This window comes from Dendrobates tinctorius, unplaced genomic scaffold (genome assembly GCF_039654945.1).
Source record: "Dendrobates tinctorius isolate UK_male_01 unplaced genomic scaffold, ASM3965494v1 ptg000133l, whole genome shotgun sequence".
NCBI lineage: Eukaryota > Metazoa > Chordata > Amphibia > Anura > Dendrobatidae > Dendrobates > Dendrobates tinctorius.
Window position 1 is genome coordinate 43,501,629 of NW_027361801.1, and position 21,787 is coordinate 43,523,415.

Sequence of the window (21,787 nt, forward strand, 5' to 3'; positions counted from 1 at the left end):
TGGTGGAATGTAGTTAAATTAATAGTTTGTGACGCCACCTGTGGTGTTCGGCAAGGGAGGTGTTAAGCCGACGCTGCAGACAGATCCTCCGGGACAGATGGTGTGGTGCAGCAATGATGTTATAGCCCTCCACAGGCAGGGCTGTTGTCCCAGGGCAGTGTAGATGTGGAGACACTTAGATGGTGTAGTGTTTGGAGCAGGGGATGTAGCAGTGCCAGGCGGACGGACGCAGGAAGGAATGGAGGACACCAGGGCATGTAGTTCCAAAGCTTTACTCACAGTCCGTAGTGCCCGCTTCTGTGCCGTGTCCTCTGGGTCAGGGACTCAGTCAACCTCCAGGCAAGATGGAATGCTCCCTTCCACACTCCGCCAACTTATGTGTCTTTTCTGAACGTCTCCTCTATAGTGCCTTTAAGTGTGAAGATCTCCTAGTACTGAGTTACACTGCAGTTCCTCCTGACAGATGTTCCCAAGAACTCTACTTGCACGGCAGACAGCTGTAGCCTGCTTCCGGGACTCTACTCCTGAGTCCCGGCTCTCTATCCATGTTGCTGTTGTGCCCTCAAGTATTAGATGGTAGTAGTGCATTTACAGCCCACTACTCCACCGGTGTCTGCTGCAGAACCATTAGCGTTCATACAACCTCGGGGACCGGGCCCCGGGCTTGCGCTTAGAACTTCTAGGCAGGCTTCTTCCTCTAACCCACGTCCTCTATGTTCCCTTTTACTCCTATGTTCCGTACTTGTCCTTTCCCTTCTATGGAAGCTCAGGCTTCGATTCAATGTCCTTCTCCTTCTTTCCTTTCCCGTGCCAGCTGGCTCAGATCACTGAGGCAGCTGCAGCACTCCTTCCTCCATCCCTCCTCCAGGGATCCCCACTCCTCCCGAGTGGCTTCCTCTCCCAGACTCTCCGTCTGACTCACTGAACCTAATCCTGGAACCGTCCCACTCTTTTATATCTATTCTAAACTCCACCCACCTCCCAGCACGTCTAGTGTTCCAAGCAGGGAACCACCAAAGGTGCTCCGCTTCTCTCTAAGCAAGGAGCCGCAATGTGGTTTTGCTGAACTACTCTATTGTGTGGGATGCGAGTGTTGGAGCGTGGTCAGGAGCCTCCATCTTACCTGGATGGTGGGGCACCACACCTTAGGGGAAGGTGCAGTACCTCTGTGGCGACTGAGCCTCAGGGGCGCCACACATCCCCTTCTGATCTGACATTGTTGACCTATCCTAAGGCTATTCCTTCAATATAAAAGTCTTAGACTAATTCTTTAAGGCACTGTCTCAAGATGTAGCTTTATTGACGAATTGTTCTTCTGCCTCCCACTTTTTGCTTTGGTGGTAGCATGTTCTTGAAGATTGACAGTTCAGACTAGTGATGGAGAAGCGCAGTGGGATTGAGATCCAGTGATTCAGCTAGCTTCAGAGCTGCCTAAAGCCTCATTTTGTTGGGTGGCCACTTATGGATAAAAAAATGCTTTTTGTTACATTTTTTGTACCATCCAACTAAACACTGGAAGCCAGCTGTTAAAATGGTGTAGGTACCAGGGTAAGATGAGCGCCTCTGTTTAGTGTGTCTGGGGGATAAATTAATGAGACTTACAAACTGTGAGGGAAAGTCAAACTTTTGAATTTAGAAAAATGAAAAAATCACATTTGGCACCGAGAAAACTTGAACATCTTTATATAACAGAGCCCATTGTGTATCATGTTAATGTTGCTTCTACGGAGGAGATTTATTTCAACCAAGTTCACCGTCTGTTTTTTTGCAGGTAGCTTGATTACTTGTCAAATTATGTACTCAATGTTATTTTTGCTGTTTTTTTGTCTTGTTAGAGTCTTGTTAACACCTTGATGATTTGGTGTCTTTGTTTGTTGTGCTTCTTATGAGCTATAAAGATTTTTCCTCATTACATGAGGCAGTGGTGTTAATGATAGATTAATCAAGTTGACACATAGGTCATAGCTATTAAACCAGTGGCTGAACGCACTGTAATAACACTTATATTGGAATGCTTTGCTCTGTTTGCTTTTATTTATATACTTGCTACATTTTTTTTCTATTCTTCATTTTTTTACGAATTATTTTAAAGGGAAAGTATCAATTTTAACATTTAAAGTGTAACTCTCATTTTAATTTTATAACTCAATAGTGCATGTGAAAATAAGAAACTTTATAATATATCTTAATACAGAAATCTGCTTCATTCATGCTCAAAATGTTCAATTCACAGATAAAATCTATATTTAGTTAAGACAAAATGTAACAGTTGACCCTATCTTTGTGTTTGGTCATCTCAGTTGTGACCTCTCAATTAATATCTCACAAATCTATGTCATACTACAAGATCTACAAGATACCAAGAAGCTATGATCTGTAGTTGTGTTCGTTGGAGAGCTATAATCTGTAATTCTGGTCCATGTAAAGCTATGATCTGTGGTCCTGGTCAATATAGAGCTATGATCTGTGGTTCTGGTCCATGTAGAGCTATGATCTGTGGTTCTGGTCCATGTAGACTATGATCTGTAGTTTTGATCCCTGGAGAGCTACGATCTGTGGTCCTGGTCAATATAGAGCTATGATCTGTGGTTCTGGTCCCTGGGGTGCTATGATCTGTAGTTTTGGTCCCTGGAAAGCTATGATCTGTGGTTCTGGTCCCTGGAGAGCTTTGATCTGTGGTCTGGTCCCTGGAGAGCTATGATCTGTGGTTCTGGTCCATTTAGAGCTATGATCTGTGGTTCTGGTCCCTGGAGAGCTATGATCTGTAGTTCTGGTCCCTGGAGAGCTATGATCTGTGGTTCTGGTCCATGTAGAGCTATGATCTGTGGTTCTGTTCCATGTAGACTATGATCTGTAGTTCTGGTCCCTGGAGAGCTATGATCTGTGGTTCTGTACCATGTTGTTTTCGTTTTGAACAGTAAACCCTGCATAATCATTGTGACTTAATTACATATAGAAAATTACTGATGGTCACAATATATCCTTCATGTCGCATGAAAACCAAAGAAATTAGCAGAAACACATGTTGGTGTAATTACAATGTGTAGGAGCACATTCACACTGTGGTCATTAAGAAGCAGAATCTAAGATAAAAGCAAAATGAGCAGTTGCCCCGCAGTAAGTAAATTAATAGTAATAGTACATGGCAACTAATACCCTGTTATTGACATTGTATCTATCAAAACAGTTTAAAAGTTATCTCACCGCGACAAGGTGAACCCAATTCGGGCCAGCAGGTCTCAAATTCGATGGAGGCAGAGCAGGATCTAGACCTGACCAGAAACCTGCCCGGGGAAAGCTATATAGACAAGATGGTCATCGTCACATCCTATAAAAGGGGGAGCTAGACCCCTGTGTTTACAAAGTACAAGAAACTAAAGCAAAACTACAATGTCACAACCAAAGAAAAGGACAGAAGCCTTGTGGTGTTAGGATCCCTTCAAACAAGATCTCATATCTCCACTTCCTGGACCTTCCTGGGTATGACCTAGGGTCCAGGTTCAGATTTACGTATTTTATGATCTGTCAAAGGACCAAGATACAAGGACTTGCCACTGGTCTCCTGACACAAGCCAACAGTCTCATGGGAATATACACAGGTTTATATGAGACTGTTGATTTGGGACAGAAGACGTGCAGTCGGTCCAGGCATTGTGATCTCCACAAAAGGAGATGGGATGTTGCGATTTATCGCAGTATTGCTGTTGTGTTAAAATCATGGATTTGCAAAGATTTTTTAATGTGTTCCTTCACGTGAGACGGATGTTGGATTAATGTTTGTATAGATAATTTTAGTTATACACATGATGATAAGAATCATGTATCAGGGACCAAGTGGTAAAGAATTACATATCATGGATCAGTAGCATCTATCCTCCTCACATTTGACATATTGTAAAGAGACGAATGTAAAATATTACAGCCTGGTGACAGTATTAATCATTTTGACAATGACATTTTAATATGAAGATTTGTAAAATCTTTTATGCTATCTTTTTCTGTTTGTAATCTTTCTAATGTGACTTAAATGCCGTGATTAACAAATAGAGATAACAATGTCTGTTCTTATCTTTCAGCTACAAGGATCCATAAAGAGAAAGCTGGAAGATGACAGTTCCCCTGTGTCCTCTGGCATAAACGATATTATATTTTCAAGTGACAACAAACGACTCTGTCTCGATGATGTTACACTTCCCATGGGCCAAACGCAAAGTACCAGCTCAAGTGTACCCTGTTCTGATTTGCAGCATTCTCCTTTCTCCAATCATAGCACTTCATCCATGGGGGTCAGTGGACACCAAGTTTTGCTTGAAAATAACCACATGAATGGGAGAGGGATGGCTTCACCATTCTCAAACACAGATATGAGTCAGAAAGTAACATATGAAGAAAAAAATCCCAATCTACAATCTGTGGATCAAGAACTTCAGGACCTTTTGGAAGAATTAACCAAAATGCCTGATCCATCTCCAAATGACCTGGATCTTGAGAAAATCTTGGCAGGTAAGCCAGATGAGCCACTTGTCATGAGCCATTCTCAACCTAATTTAAGTACAACTTCCAAGCTCTCCCCAGCACAATCAACTCATTTGGACAACCATATCTCTGGCAAGGATTTCTCTGGTGGCTGTAGTTCTGCAAATGCAGGATCTCCTCAAATTAGACCTTCATCTGCTGGAACCAACTATCCAATTGCATCATCAAGTAAGCCTGTTCAGTCACCTATTCCTGCAAGTCAGAGTAAGAGTCAGTCACAGCCTATGTTACCTGGATCAATGGCCAACATGCCTGGGACAAACTGGCATGCACAACAGTTGAAACAACTGGCAGCAAGCAAACAAGTACCTCCAGGCAAGCAGCAAGTGCCAACACCAAACTGGCCAACAATATCACCTACAGGTCTGTCTCCGCCATACAGACCTGGCTCTTCTCCTCAGCAACCTTTCAGTCCACAAAATGTCATGGTACCCAGTATGAGCACAGGGAATTTACAGGGGAGCGCTATACAGGGTTCACAAAATGCCATGTTGTCAAGCATGCCTTCAACCAACAACCCAAGCAACAGACCTTCCCCACCTTATGTGTCCGAAAAGATTGCAAGTCCAGCTCTGAACCAGCAACCCTTCAGCCCTCAGAACTCTATATTACAGAATATTACAACAAGCAACATCCCAGCAAACACTATTAAAAGCCCCCAAAACAACATGGTGCCAAGTATGGCACCTGCCAATGCTGGACCTTCACCTCCCTATCAACCAGAGAAACTTTCAAGCCCAGCTTTGCATCAACAGCCATTTAGCCCCCAGAACACGTTGATGTCCAGTCTCACCCCTACAGGCAACCAGTCGAGCCTACAGAATTCTCTTTTCAAGTCAATGACCACAAACCAGCCAAAAAACATGAACATGATTATGCAACAGCCTTCCAACGGCTTGCAGTCCTCAATAGTCAACGATAATTCAGGAGGTCACGACCAGTTTTCCTTTAACAACACCAAGCCACTGTCTCATTTTGCACCTGATTCTGGTAACCAGAAAATGAACTTGTCATCAAATCCTGGATCACTTATCCATTATCTCCAGCAGCAGCAACAACAGCAACAACCCCAACATCAGCCCACAACAGTGCAGCAGAATCCGCAGGTCAGCAACAATCAGTTTCTCCAACAACAGATAAGACAACTGATGCAGCCTACAAGGATGCAGAGACAGATGCAGACCAGTGGATTGCCTCCTCAGTCCAGACAGGTAAGGTTTTTTTATCTGTACACTGCTGTATTCAAGTCAATAAGATTCATGTCATTTATATTATTTCTTAACTTAATAGTATACATCAAAATAGGAAATTTTGTTATGTATCTTATCAGAGAAATCTGCTTTTTTCTCCTCCTGATGGGTAAAATCTGTAAAATATATATTCAGTCAAGGCAGATTTTCCCAGTACTGAGGTAGGAGAAGACAGTTTATCGTATAATTTAACGGCCTGCGGCTCATTCTCGAGCCATGGCAGCTTGATGGATGAACGATCGGTAGGAAGATCAATCTTGTGCAAGTGTAGATAGGTCCACCAGGGGCTTCTCTGCCATTATCTTGATAGTATCAAGCCATCGGGTTGCTGGTCTTCCTCTACGCCTTGTTCCTTCTAGTCTTCCAACCATGATGTCCTTCTCCAGTGATTGCTCTCTTCATATGATGTGTCCAAAGTAGCTTGGTGATCCTTGCTTTGAGTAACATGTCTGGCTTGATTTTGTTCCAAAATTGATTTGTTTGTTCTTCATGCAATCCATAGTTTTAATAACATTGTTCTCCAGGACCATATTTCAAAGGCGCCAGATCTTCTTCTGCTTTTTTCTTTATCGTCTTTGTTTCGCATCCATATGTTACCAAAGAAAAGAGCAAACTATGTAAACAGTTAGTTCTCATAAAGTTAGTTCTATGGGGAGCTCCACTTGTCATTTCAAGAAAACTTTTAGGCTGTGTGCACACGCTGCGGATTATGTGCGGATTCATCCGCGCGGATTTTGTAAAATCCGCAGGTGAAACCGCAGGTCAAAAGACCTGCGGTTTTACCTGCGGATTGCTCTGCGGTTTTGCCCTGCGGTTTTTCATCTCCTCAATGGAGGAGATGGCAAACCGCAGGAGAATCCACAGAAAGAATTGACATGTCAATTCTTTCTGCGGATTGAAAACCGCAGATAATCCGCGCGGAAAATTCCGCACCGTCTGCATTGCGGTTTTTGATTCCCATAGGGAATCATGGTACTGTACACCGCAGCAAAAACTGCTGCGGGTCCGCAGCGGCCAAAACCGCTGCGGAACCGCAGCAAAATCCGCAGCGTGTGCACACAGCCTTAGGAGAATGTCTGCCTCTGCCTTGAGCTGGCCCTCCCTCTCCATAGAATTACAAAAGCACCAACTGGCATCTCCTATTACTGAGATAGGAGAACGAGGAGGGAAGAGATAAAGACAGACAGTCATTCTGCTGCAAGTTCTCCTGAAAGTTACAGATACTGATCTCTATAGAACTTTATTGAGCACCAACTGTCTTCTCCTATCTCCATAATGAGAAAATCTGTTTTCACTGAAGACAGATTTTAATTGTGATTTGAGAATTTTGAGAATAAAAGATCAGTCTTGGAGAAAAAAGAAGCAGATTTTTCTAGAATCATAGAATGGTAAAGTTGGTAGGGACCTCCTGGGTCTTCTGGTCCAACCCCCTGCTCAAAGCAGGATTCACTAGATCATCCCAGACAGATGTTTGTCCAGCCTCTGTTTGAAGAGTTCAATTGAAGGAGAACTCACCACTAGAGTTGAGCGACTTTGGTCGGATCGGGTTTCATGAAACAAAATTTGTTTCAGATGAAACTGGTCTGACTAGGGCAAAAAAGTCGGAGTTTCGTCCGAAACCCGACCCCAATGCAAGTCAATGGGAAATAAAAGTCGGCATTGAGCGGATGACATTCATTCACTCAATGCCGACTTTTGTTCCCCATTGACTTGCATTGGGGTCGGGTTTCGAATGAAACTCCGACTTTTTTTGCCCTAGTCGGACCAGTTTCATCTGAAACAAATTTTGTTTCATGAAACCCGATCCGACCAAAGTCGATCAACTCTACTCACCACCTCTCGTGGCAGCCTCTTCCACTCATTGATCACCCTCACTGTCAAAAAGTTTTTTCTAATATCTAATCTGTGTCTCCTCCCATTCAGTTTTATCCCATTGCTTCTAGTCATTACTTGTGCAAATGAAAATAAAGATGATCCTTCTACAATGTGACAGCCCTTGAGATATTTATAGACAGCTATTAAGTCTCCTCTCAGTCTTCTTTTTTGCAAGCTAAATATTCCCAGATCTTGTAACCGTTGCTCATAGGACATGGTTTGCAGACCGGTCACCATTCTGGTCGCTCTTCTCTGAACTTGCTCCAGTTTGTTGATGTCTTTTTTAAAATGTGGTGCCCAAAACTGGACCCAGTATTCCAGATGAGGTCTGACCAAAGATGAGTAGAGGGGGATAATGAATTCACGTGATCTAGACTGTATGCTTCCAGTAATACATCCCAGAATTGTATTTCCCTTTTTGCTGCTGCATCACACTGTTGACTCATGTTTGTTTTATGACCTATTGGTATACCCAAGTCTTTTTCACATGTGCTTTTGCTAAGCCCTATTTCTCCCATTCAGTATATGCTTTCTTCATTTTTATTGCTCAGATGTAGTACTTTGCATTTTTCCCTGTTAAAAACCATTCTGTTAGTTGCTGCCCACTGCTCCAGTTTATTTATATCTTTTTGAATCCGCTCTCTCTCGTCTCTAGTGTTAGCTATCCCTCCTGTATGTCATCAACAAATTTAATCAGTGTACCTACAATTCCTTCATCTAAATCATTGATAAAGATGTTGAACAATACAGGAACCAGAACAGAGCTCTGGGGTACCCCATTTAAGACATTCTTCCAACTGGATGTGCAGCCATTTACGACCATTCTTTGGGTCCGATCACTAAGCCAGTTATGAATCCACCTAACAGTTGCCTTGTCCATTCCATACTTAGTCATTTATTCAATAAGGATGGTGTGAGATACTTTGTCAAATGCTTTGCTGAAGTCAAGCTATACTATATCTACAGCATTTCCCTGATCCACCCAGTCAGTGATTCTGTCATAGAAGGAAATTAAGTTAGCCTGACATGACTCTGCTGACTCTGGTTAATCACTTCATTCTTATCCAGGTACTTACATACATGTTGTTTATTAATTTGTTCAAAGATCTTTCCTGGTATAGAAGTCAGACTCACTGGCCTATAGTTCCCTGGGTCTACCTTCTTCCCTTTTTTTGAAGATAGGAGCAACATTTGCTCTTCTCCAGTCTTCTGAGACTTCTCCTGATCTCAAAGAATTTTCAAAGAATATGGAGAGTGGTTCAGAAATTTCTTCTGCTATCTCCTTCAGTACTCTGGGGTGTAATTCATCTGGACCTGGAGACTTGAATTCATTTATGTTAGCTAAGTATTCCCTCACTATCTTTTTGTTTATAATTAGCCTGGATTCTTCTATTCCTTTAATAGAACAGTGAAGATCAGTTGATGTTACTTTTCCTTTCTGAGAGAAAACAGATGCAAAATAGGAATTTAAATGTTCGACTTTCTCAACATCCTTTCTTACTATTTCATCATTTTCATCTTGTAAAAATCCTATAGCATCTTTGACTTTTACTTTTGACATATCCTGAAAAACCTTTTTTATTGCTTTTGACGTCTCTTGCAAGCCTTAATTCATTGCCAGCTTTAGATAATCTGATTCGTGCCCTGCAGGTTCTACAGACAGCATTACATTCTTCTTTAGATATGCCTCCCTCTTATATTTGATAAACATTTCCTTCTTCCTTTTTAGCACGTGTTTAAGTTCTGTGTTCATCCATCCTGGCTTCCTTAAATGCTTCCTATTTTTCCCTCTTTATGGAATTGTTAACGATTTTGAGAATCTTATTTTTCAAAATTTCCCATCCTTCCTGGACATTATTGTCCTTAAGGATATCCAGCCATTGGATCCCTTCGATTCTCTTTCTGAGTCCCTTGAAGGGAATCTGTCACCCCTTTTTTCGAATATGAGCTGCCAGCACCGCCATCAGGGGCTTATCTACAGCATTCTGTAATGCTGTAGATAAGCCCCCGATGTAACCTGAAAGATAAGAAAAAAGAGTTAGATTATACTCACCTGGGGGGGGGGTCCAGTCTAATGGGTGTCGAGGTCTGGTCCGGCGCCTCTCATCTTCATACGATGCCGTTCTCTTCTTTCCTTCCTGTCGTGGCGCAGGCGCACTGCTCTGCCCTGTTGCGGGCAGAGCAGAGTCCTGCAGTGCGCAGCCTTGGGAGAGGTCCGGCGCCTGCGCACTGCAGTATTCTGCTCTTCCATCATCAACAGGGCAGAGCAGTGCGCCTGCGCCGGAGCCAAGACAGGAAGGAAAGAAGAGGACGGCATCGTATGAAGATGGGAGGCGCCGGACGGGATGGCAACACCCATTGGAGCGGACCGCCCCCCCAGTGAGTATAATCTAACTCTTTTTTTCTTATCTTTCAGGTTGCATCAGGGGCTTATCTACAGCATTACAGAATGCTGTAGATATGCCCCTGATATCAGTGCCGACAGCTCATATTCGAAAAAAGGGGTGACAGATTCCCTTTAAAATCTGCCTATCTGAAATCTAACCTTGAAGTTTGAGTCTTTACAGGTCTTCGTCCTCTAGTTATCCAAAATTCTAAAATAGCATGATTGCTGCCTCCTAGGGTCCCAGCCACTCTTACCTCCTCAACCAGTTTCTCCCTGTTTATAAAGATTAGATCCAAGGTAGCAGATCCCCTTGTTTTCTCCCCTACCTTTTGGAAAATAAAGTTGTCAGCAAGAGAGGATAAGAATTTGCCTGACCTGTTAGTTCTGATAAGAATATATTACAAAGTTTCTTATTTTAACATTACTATTGATTTAAGAAATAAAAAAATAATGGTTGCTCTTTAAATATTATAACCATAGGTTTTGTTGCATTTATCATTTTCTATAAAAGTCTTGAATGACTCCATTCTGCTTTACTTTACGAATGTATGCAGAGTATGTCGGAAAATGACTTTGACTCATGTTCAAGTCTTAATATTTGGGCGATATTCGATGCTTTACACTTTTTGAATGTATTGCATATTTGATGTGAGAATTCTTTTTGCGTCGTTTTCCGTTCTTTAGGGCATTTCCACTTTTAGGATGTCTGCTTTTATGGAGAAAAAAAAATCCACCTAGATGAATATTGAGCACGAGGAGAAGTTATGCTCATTTTTCCTAGTATGTAGCTTATACTGGATGTAACAAAGGTCAGGAAGGAAGCATATTTCAGAGAAAGATAAGAACAAGAATAGCTGTGAAACAGGAGGATCATAGGCTAACAGGAAATGCAAGGAAATTCTGGGATAAAGAAAAACCAATAAATCTTGAAAGATCTGAAACTAATTTATAGTGCATCTCCGGACTGGAAGGATCTTGGCATTATGGAATTGCAATATTAGCAATAGCTACATTGGGGGTTGCAGAAAGAAGCAATATAAGCCTGAATCCATGAAATGAAGATATCCCATAACTGTGTTTGGACAACTAGGTTCAGTATAATATATAAAACATATTTTAAAGGGAACCTGTCATCTAGTTTTCCAAATATAAAGTACAGCCATCACCTTTAATCCCTCTTTTAGCACTTGCCAGTAAGCTGTATGTAAGTCACCAATCCCTTCTGCATAGTACAAAAAAGTAATTTTATTATACCCACAAACTGTGCCATCCAGTCCAATCGGCATCTCTCGTCTTGATGTAACGATTCTTCTCTTCCCACTCTCGCCGTCCTCCTGCCCTGCTTCATGTGGATGACGAGTCCAACATCATCCACGCAGTGGCCCCATCACGCTCCTGCACAGGCGCACTTCTCTCGACCCTGCTGAGGACAAAGCAAAGTACTGTAGTGTTCATGCACCAGTTTTATTTTCAAGTCACCAGCGCTCTTTGACCTTTACTGACGCATGCACATTACCGTACTTTAGTATGCCCTTGGCAGGGCTGACAGAAATGCATCTGTGGGGGACCGTGATGGGGGACACTGTGTGGATGATATAGAACTTGTCATTCACATGAAGCAGGGCGAGATGATGACGGAAGAGAAGAGGCACCGGATCAAGACCAGAGACGCTCATCAGACTGGACCACTTTATGTGCTATGCGGTGGGGATTGCGGACATACATATAGCTTACTAGAATGCTGAAACAGAGGGCTTAAAGGTGCTGGCGGCCGTACTTCATATTGGAAAAAACTGGTGACCGTTTCCCTTTAATATTTAGCTAAAATAACATCAAGAATATAATAAATATAAGTATAAAATATAGCTATTAACAATAAATTACATATTTATTAGCAATGAATACTCTATTACAATACATGAGCTAAGCGTACAAAACAATGATAAAAAAAAGTTGGTCCTTAAAAGAGTTGTTTGGAGCTTCTCGTTTCCGCTTCGGAAGGTAATAGGCGCTGATGGCGTCTCACGTGCGCTCACCATTCAGGAAACATGCATGTTCCGTAGGTGTCATGTAACTTTCTTATTTATTAAAATAGGGTGTTTTCATGATACCTGCCAATCATGTTCACATCCCGACAGATACAGTGGGGCAAAAAAGTATTTAGTCAGTCAGCAATTGTTAGGGTCGGCGGAACGCACCAGATATAAATAATAGGAGGCGCGTTCGCCGCCCGGGGTCCACTGTGCGGTAGGTGACAAGACCGCTGCTGGACAATGGCAGATACGCTAGGAGTGCGATACAGCGCTCGGGTTAACGTCACCCGAGAGCCTGAGGGCGGACTCTGTTGAGTCACAGAGACGCCTAAATATACAATAGACGTGAAGGCTGAACCTGTTAGCTGCACAGGTCAGCCGACGTGTGGCGTCGCAGCCGTGAACACCAAAAGCTGCTGCTACTGCAGCGCGGCCGTAACTGAAGCCGCTAAGCGACGGTGCCGGAGGAGCCGGGCGCCGACGGACGCTAGTGTAGGTGAGGAAGGCTCAGTGGCGTGTAGTTTGCCACAATCTGGAGCTGACTAACCCAGCATACAGTCACCACTCGTAATATCCAAGGGAAGGGGTTTCATAATAAGTCAGACACCAGTCCATGCATCCATCACCATACACACACAGCATAATATGCTACACTAGCGCATGGCCGAGCCGCCATGCGGGCTTTTTATAGCCATGCGCTTCCGGGACCTTCCAGTACTATAGGAAGGACCAATCAGATCCGACATAGGACCTGCACATGTGACCCCTGCTCTCCACTGAGAGGACAAGTTGCGGGCATGCCCAGTAGCACGGCATGAGGACTTAGCCTCAGGAGCAGTTCCCTGCAAAGCAGGTTGCGCTATCATTGCTGCACCAGAGGTGGCAGCAACATCCAGGCTCACAGAACGAGTCTGCGGGGAATGCCTGGTTTGCCGAGATTGCTGAGCAGGAGTCCGAGCGGTCGGAGGAGAATGGGAGACCGCAGGATGTCTTTCTCTGGATTCCCGCTGTGCAGTGCCAGGAATCCGACGCCTAACATGGCCCCCCCTCTGAGCCTCACTGCGCTCAAAGGCCGCGATCAGGAGCGGTGCATGAATGTTTTCCACCGGCTCCCAGGTCCGAGCCTCGGGCCCATGACCCTTCCAGTCCACCAAATAAAATTTTTTGCCACAGACAAACCTGCGCCCCACGATGGCGTTAACCTCAAACTCATCAGACGATAAGTCTGATGACCCGGCAGATGACTCAGAAAACCGGACCATATGAACTGGTTTGAGGAGGGAAACATGGAACACGTCCGAAATGGCCAAATGTGGAGGAAGAGCCAGGCGGTAGACCACCGAGCTAAGTCGCTCGAGGACCTTGAATGGTCCAATGTATCGCGGTGCGAACTTGGGAGACTCAACCCGCAGTTTAATGTTTCGGGTGGAGAGCCATACCACGTCGCCAGGGGAGAAACTTGGCGCGGGCCGCCGATGCGTGTCGGCGGACGCCCTCATCCTTTTTTTAGATGCCCGGATAGCATCCTGAGTGCGATCCCAAATGTCCCGGGCCTCCACTGCCCAGTCTACCACCCTGGAGTCGGTGGAGGACACTGGCATCGGGACAGGGACACGTGGATGTTGACCATAGTTTAGAAGAAAGGGCGTCTGACCAGTGGAATCGGCCACCGCATTGTTTAGGGCAAATTCAGCCCAAGGTAGCAAGGATGCCCAGTCATCCTGCCTGGCAGAGACAAAATGCCGTAAATAGGTGACCAAGGTCTGACTGGCTCTCTCGACCAAGCCATTCGTCTCGGGATGGTAAGCGGAGGATAGATTTAGCTCGATGCTGAGTAAACTGCAGAGCTCTCTCCAAAATCGAGACGCAAACTGGGGACCGCGGTCACTCACGATTTTGTCCGGCATGCCATGCAAACGGAATACGTGTTTAATGAACAAGGTGGCCAGACCTCGAGCGGAAGGCAGGCGTGCGAGTGGCACCAGATGCACCATTTTGGAAAAATGGTCGGTGACCACCCAGATGACCGTACTGCCACCAGACTTGGGCAGGCCAACTATGAAGTCCATGCCAACCATCTCCCAAGGTCTATCCGCCACTGGCAGGGGGAACAACAGCCCCGCCGGCCTCTGTCTAGAGGGTCTGTTCCGAGCACACGAAACACACGCTTGCACGTACTCCTTGACATCTCGAGCCATATGTGGCCACCAATATGACCTTGCCAGGAGTTCGGCGGTCCGTTTTTTACCAAAATGGCCACCCACTCTGGAGGCATGTGCCCAGGCAAGGACCTCCGGCCGTAGCTGAGGAGGCACCAAGGTCTTGCCCGGTGGTACCACCTCGAGGGCAACTGGAGCCACGGTCGTAAAACTCTCCGGTGGGAGAATTAACCGAGGCTCAGCTTCTCCTTCTTCCGCTGAGACCACTGAACGTGAGAGAGCATCCGCATGGACGTTCTTCTCTCCAGAGAGGTAGTGGAGGGTGAAGCGGAATCGTGAGAAGAAGAGCGACCACCTGGCCTGACGGGAATTCAGGCGTTGGGCCGTCTGTAGATAGACCAGGTTTTTATGGTCCGTGTATACCAGAAAGGGAAACCGGGCTCCCTCCAGGAGATGTCTCCACTCAGAGAAGGCCAACTTCATGGCTAGCAGCTCCCTGTCGCCGATGGAGTAATTTTTCTCCACCGGTGAGAAGGTCTTGGAATAGAAGAAGCAGGGGTGCTTCCGACCTTGAGCATCCTTTTGATAAAGGACTGCTCCTGCACCGACGGAAGAAGCGTCTACCTCAAGGATAAACGGCTTATCCACATCGGGACGGTGTAATATGGGAGCGCCAGCAAAATGTGATTTTACAGCCGAGAAGGCCTTGGAGACATGTTCTGACCAAGCATTGGGGTTAGCTCCTTTCTTGGTGAGAGCAACCAAAGGAGCCACCAGTGTGGAAAAGTGTGGTATGAACTGGCGGTAGTAATTTGCGAACCCCAAAAAGCGCTGCACCGCTTTGAGGGAATGGGGTTCCTGCCAGTCCATTACCGCCTGTAGTTTGGCCGGATCCATGGCCAGCCCCTGGGCCGAGATGATATAGCCCAGGAACGGCAAGGACTCCTGCTCAAACTGGCACTTCTCCAGCTTGGCAAATAACGAGTTCGCCCGCAGGTAGAGAGCATGTCGCGGAAGACGTCGTTGACAAAATCTTGGAAGACAGCTGGCGCATTACAAAGACCAAAGGGCATAACCAGGTATTCGTAATGGCCATCCCTGGTATTAAAAGCTGTCTTCCATTCGTCTCCCTCGCGAATGCGGATCAGGTTGTATGCACCCCGCAGATCTAATTTAGTAAAGATCCAGGCCCCCCGAAACCTGTCAAATAACTCCGAGATCAACAGTAGGGGGTATTTGTTTTTAACCGTGATGGCATTGAGACCTCGGTAGTCGATGCAGGGGCGTAGCTCTCCATTCTTCTTCTGTACGAAGAAGAACCCGGCACCAGCTGGTGACACCGATTTTCTGATGAAACCCCTAGCCAGGTTCTCCCGGATATACTGGGACATAGCCTCCATCTCAGGGAGTGATAAGGGGTAAACACAGCCTCGGGGAGGCTCTGTGCCTGGCAGGAGATCAATCGGGCAATCATAGGAACGGTGCGGCGGGAGTGTCTCCGCAGACTTCTTAGAGAAGACGTCCGCGTACTGGTGGTAGGGTTTGGGGAGCGCGGAGAGATCCGCAGGCACTTCTGTGGAAGCCACCTGAACGCTGCCCCTCAGGCACCTTCCCTCACAGTCCTTGCCCCAGCCCAGTATCCTCCCCGAAGCCCAGTCAATATGAGGGGAGTGGCAACGAAGCCAGGGAACTCCGAGGAGCACCTGATCGATGCCATTGGGCATAATTAGCAGGGACAGAGTCTCCTGGTGTGAGGGTGAAATAGAAAGTCCGAGTGGGACTGTCTGATGGGTCACCTGAGATGGTAACGGTGCCCCATTCACCACCCTGATGGTCAGAGGTTGGGAGAGTAACACCAGAGGGATAGCGTGTCTCTGGGCAAAAGTCGAGGACATAAAGTTCCCCTCGGCCCCGGAATCCAGGGTGACCTCTGCCTCCCAGGAGGAGGACCCACTATGTAATGTACCCCGAAACACCGGTTTGGGTGAAAAGGGTCCCACCTTGGACTGACCACCACCTACGGCTACTGAACGTGGTCGCCTTTTCGGCCGCTGAGGGCATGTGCCAGCCGAGTGGCCGAACGGTCGGCATTGATAACAGCGCACAGAGCTCTGCATCGGACGCGACTTAGTGCCGGTGCGAGACACCTCCATAGGCTCAGAGGCAGGGAGCTCCTGTGCGGGATATATCAGCGGCTCAGTAAAGGTGGGAGCCAAATTAACCCTGCGTCTGGATTGCGCTCTTTCCATCCCGCGCTCCGTGAAGCGGAGGTCAATGCTGGTGGAAACGGCGATCAACTCCTCCAGACTGGTGGGAATTTCCCTAGTAGCTAGAGCATCTTTTACGTGCTCAGCCAGGCCTCTCCAAAACACCGGGACCAACACTTTGTCCGGCCACTCTAACTCGGAAGCCAGTGTCCGAAACTGGACAGCATGATGGCTAACCGAAAGTGACCCTTGTGTTAAGGATAAGAGTTGGAGAGCCGTATCGTGTGTGACCCGTGGTCCCAAGAAGACTTGCTTCAGAGCCGCGAGGAACTGAGCAGCCCCCTGTACCACGGGATCATCACGTTCCCACAATGGCGTGGCCCACTGTAGTGCCCGGCCAGACAACAGAGAGACAATAAATCCCACCTTAGCCCGCTCCGTAGGAAACCGTGCAGCCAGCAACTCCAGCTGAATGGAGCACTGACTAACGAATCTCCTACAGGAGGCACTATCACCCGAAAACTTATCGGGGAGGCGAGACATTGTCGGCAGGGGCAAAAGTGTGGGCACACGTGAGACAGCCTCAGCGACTGTCTGAGCAGCAGCCAGCGCAGCATTCGCAGCTGAGTTGGTGCTCTCAATAGCCGCCAACCTGCTCTCCAGCTGCCGAATGTAGCGCTGCAGCTGCTGCACGTCTGCCATTGCCAGCCAGACCCTGGCGCTACTGTAATGTTAGGGTCGGCGGAACGCACCAGATATAAATAATAGGAGGCGCGTTCGCCGCCCGGGGTCCACTGTGCGGTAGGTGACAAGACCGCTGCTGGACAATGGCAGATACGCTAGGAGTGCGATACAGCGCTCGGGTTAACGTCACCCGAGAGCCTGAGGGCGGACTCTGTTGAGTCACAGAGACGCCTAAATATACAATAGACGTGAAGGCTGAACATGTTAGCTGCACAGGTCAGCCGACGTGTGGCGTCGCAGCCGCGAACACCAAAAGCTGCTGCTACTGCAGCGCGGCCGTAACTGAAGCCTCTAAGCGACGGTGCCGGAGGAGCCGGGCGCCGACGGACGCTAGTGTAGGTGAGGAAGGCTCAGTGGCGTGTAGCTTGCCACAATCTGGAGCTGACTAACCCAGCATACAGTCACCATTCGTAATATCCAAGGGAAGGGGTTTCATAATAAGTCAGACACCAGTCCATGCATCCATCACCATACACACACAGCATAATATGCTACACTAGCGCATGGCTGAGCCGCCATGCGGGCTTTTTATAGCCATGCGCTTCCGGGACCTTCCAGTACTATAGGAAGGACCAATCAGATCCGACATAGGACCTGCACATATGACCCCTGCTCTCCACTGAGAGGACAAGTTGCGGGCATGCCCAGTAGCACGGCACGAGGACTTAGCCTCAGGAGCAGTTCCCTGCAAGGCAGGTTGCGCTATCATTGCTGCACCAGAGGTGGCAGCAACATCCAGGCTCACAGAACGAGTCTGCGGGGAATGCCTGGTTTGCCGAGATTGCTGAGCAGGAGTCCGAGCGGTCGGAGGAGAATGGGAGACCGCAGGATGTCTGGCTCTGGATTCCCGCTGCGCAGTGCCAGGAATCCGACACTTAACAGCAATAGTGCAAGTTCCACCACTTAAAAAGATGAGAGGCGTCTGTAATTTACATCATAGGTAGACCTCAACTATGGGAGACAAACTGAGAAAAAAAAATCCAGAAAATCACATTGTCTGGTTTTTTTTCATTTTATTTGCATATTATGGTGGAAAATAAGTATTTGGTCAGAAACAAGCAATCAAGATTTCTGGCTCTCACAGACCTGTAACTTCTTCTTTAAGAGTCTCCTCTTTCCTCCACTCATTACCTGTAGTAATGGCACCTGTTTAAACTTGTTATCAGTATAAAAAGACACCTGTGCACACCCTCAAACAGTCTGACTCCAAACTCCACTATGGTGAAGACCAAAGAGCTGTCAAAGGACACCAGAAACAAAATTGTAGCCCTGCACCAGGCTGGGAAGACTGAATCTGCAATAGCCAACCAGCTTGGAGTGAAGAAATCAACTGTGGGAGCAATAATTAGAAAATGGAAGACATACAAGACCACTGATAATCTCCCTCGATCTGGTGCTCCACGCAAAATCCCACCCCGTGGGGTCAGAATGATCACAAGAACGGTGAGCAAAAATCCCAGAACCACGCGGGGGGACCTAGTGAATGAACTGCAGAGAGCTGGGATCAATGTAACAAGGCCTACCATATGTAACACACTACGCCACCATGGACTCAGATCCTGCAGTGCCAGACGTGTCCCACTGCTTAAGCCTGTACATGTCCGGGCCCGTCTGAAGTTTGCTAGAGAGCATTTGGATGATCCAGAGGAGTTTTGGGAGAATGTCCTATGGTCTGATGAAACCAAACTGGAACTGTTTGGTAGAAACACAACTTGTCGTGTTTGGAGGAAAAAGAATACTGAGTTGCATCCATCAAACACCATACCTACTGTAAAGCATGGTGGTGGAAACATCATGCTTTTGGGGCTGTTTCTCTGCAAAGGGGCCAGGACGACTGATCCGGGTACATGAAAGAATGAATAGGGCCATGTATCGTGAGATTTTGAGTGCAAACCTCCTTCCATCAGCAAGGGCATTGAAGATGAAACGTGGCTGGGTCTTTCAACATGACAATGATCCAAAGCACACCGCCAGGGCAACGAAGGAGTGGCTTCGTAAGAAACATTTCAAGGTCCTGGAGTGGCCTAGCCAGTCTCCAGATCTCAACCCTATAGAAAACCTTTGGAGGGAGTTGAAAGTCCGTGTTGCCAAGCGAAAAGCCAAAAACATCACTGCTCTAGAGGAGATCTGCATGGAGGAATGGGCCAACATACCAACAACAGTGTGTGGCAACCTTGTGAAGACTTACAGAAAACGTTTGACCTCTGTCATTGCCAACAAAGGATATATCACAAAGTATTGAGATGAAATTTTGTTTCTGACCAAATACTTATTTTCCACCATAATATGCAAATAAAATGAAAAAAAAACAGACAATGTGATTTTCTGGATTTTTTTTTCTCAGTTTGTCTCCCATAGTTGAGGTCTACCTATGATGTAAATTACAGACGCCTCTCATCTTTTTAAGTGGTGGAACTTGCACTATTGCTGATTGACTAAATACTTTTTTGCCCCACTGTATGTGCGGCGACAACGTCATCACCTACTGGTGCGGAAGTGAGCAATGGCAGACAAGCCCTTTAACCTGTGCTCATGTATAGTTAGTATTCCTCCCTTGCATCACCAAAGCCATTGGTTTACCCTCGGCGACAACATCATCTGCTCATTGCTTATATTCTATGATCGTATAGGTCTTCCCAGGGTTTGTATGTTTGCAAAAATAAATTTCAAGTGCTTTGTAGAGTTCCACCCATGCCGAAATAGAGACTATAGTGTTAATGAAGTACTGTAGGTCTGTGGTGGTTTCACTGCATCCCCTGCTGTAATTCGAGGCGTACACTAAATACCACTCCAGGGCCCTAATGATGGTACTGTCAATTTTGACCTTCAGTATACTTATCCTCACCACAGCATTGCGCGAGCCCTTTTGTTAGCTGGCTCCTCTTTATTTTCCTCTAGTCATATTAGATCTTATTAATTAAACTGCCCAATTAGGTGAAATGGTTCATTATTTCCAATAAAGAGATCTAGTGCAATTTAGGACAGGAACTAAAGCTGCACAGCATTTTTCCCATATAATGGAAAGAGGTGCAGCTTGTGTACTGAGAAGGAATGTGGATGGCTGCCAGTTGGAGTAGGAACACAAAGACATGAAATTTGATCTTTGTAGCAAACAGTGGAGCAGAGGGAAAGGCACAGCTGTTGTGACATAAACCCACAAGAACAGTCGTTTAGGTACTCTTTATATTTCAAGAAAAGACTCCTAAAGACACTAAACTTTTCAGAGTCGAAGGAATGTGCCAAAAGGAACCTGTGAATCAAACACATGGATGCTTAGGGCAATGGATGAGCAATTGTTTTTTATATATATATATTTCACCTAAGACCCTTAGAGTTCATCAACTATTGGATAGAAAACCAAATGTGTCACTATACTAGAGCCCCAGAGGAAGCAGATTACAAGAGGAAGCAGATTACAAAACACATTTGGGAATGCACAAATTGCAGGCATTTTTTAAAGTGGTGACCCAACATTAGTATATTTGGTTCACATCTTTCCTACACTCCCTACATCCAATCACTCACCCGTAGAGTTGAGCGACTTTGGTCGGATCGGGTTTTGTGAAACCTGAATTAAACAAAATTTGAGTCGGACGAAACTGGTCCGACTAGGGCAAAAAAAGTCGGAGTTTCGTCCGAAACCCAACCCCAATGCAAGTCAATGGGAAATAAAAGTCGGCATTGAGTGGATGACATTCATCCACTCAATGCCGACTTTTATTCCTCATTGACTTGCTTTGGGATCGTGTTTCAGACGAAACTCCGACTTTTTTTGCCCTAGTCGGACCAGTTTCGTCCGACTCAAATTTTGTTTCAGTCGGGTTTCACGAAACCCGATCCGACCAAAGTCGCTCAACTCTACTCGCCCGCTCATGTCACCTACACCTCAAAAACATCTCTAGAATTCAACATTTGACTCGGCAAAAATTCTTATTGAAGCTCTTACTCATTCTCATCTGGATTATTGCAACACTCCTCTAATCCGTCTCCCTCTTACCAAACTCTCCCCTCTCCAGTCCTGGATACAGCAACCAGGATCATATTCCTCTCCACTCGTTACTTACACTGATACCTCTACACTGTGCGAGTCATTGAACTGGTTGCAATCTCTCTTCCGTCTCTGCACAGCTACTCGCTTCACTTTCAGATGTCTCTCCTCTCCAGGGTCTTACTATCTGCCTCACTCGTCTCCCTCTTGCCACAGAGACACTCACTACATGCAGTTCTGCTATCTATCCAGACCTGAGGTCTGCTGTAACTGCAAGCTGTGCCCTATCTCTCCAACTACCAGGAAACCATCACCTGTACATTCACATAGCCCCTCCCATTCTTGGCTAGTCGCACCTGTTAACTCGGTATATGCCTACTAACTACCGATTGCTGAGCATTGCACAACCTCATCACATAACAATGCAGAATCGTAAATGGGTAAAACAATACATTATATTAGCACAGATTCTTTCAGTGGTGTGCACAATATCTCCACTTCCTTACAACCCAAGACAAGTAATTGGCTCCAAAGTGAGAGTCATATGGGGTTGTCTTTTGTTGGACATTTGTAGCTTATTGTGTCATAGACTGGGCTCTCTGGTACACC

The 21,787-nt window shown here is 46.1% G+C and overlaps 1 protein-coding gene across 1 annotated transcript in view; it reads left to right on the top strand.

Annotated features, from left to right (window-relative positions):
- Positions 1-21,787, top strand: part of MAMLD1 (mastermind like domain containing 1) — a 297,545-nt gene that overhangs the window by 175,537 nt on the left and 100,221 nt on the right. The window contains exon 2 of the mRNA XM_073543599.1: positions 4,077-5,747. Within this exon, the coding sequence (XP_073399700.1) occupies positions 4,077-5,747 (1,671 nt within the window). The remainder of the gene's footprint in view (positions 1-4,076; positions 5,748-21,787) is intronic.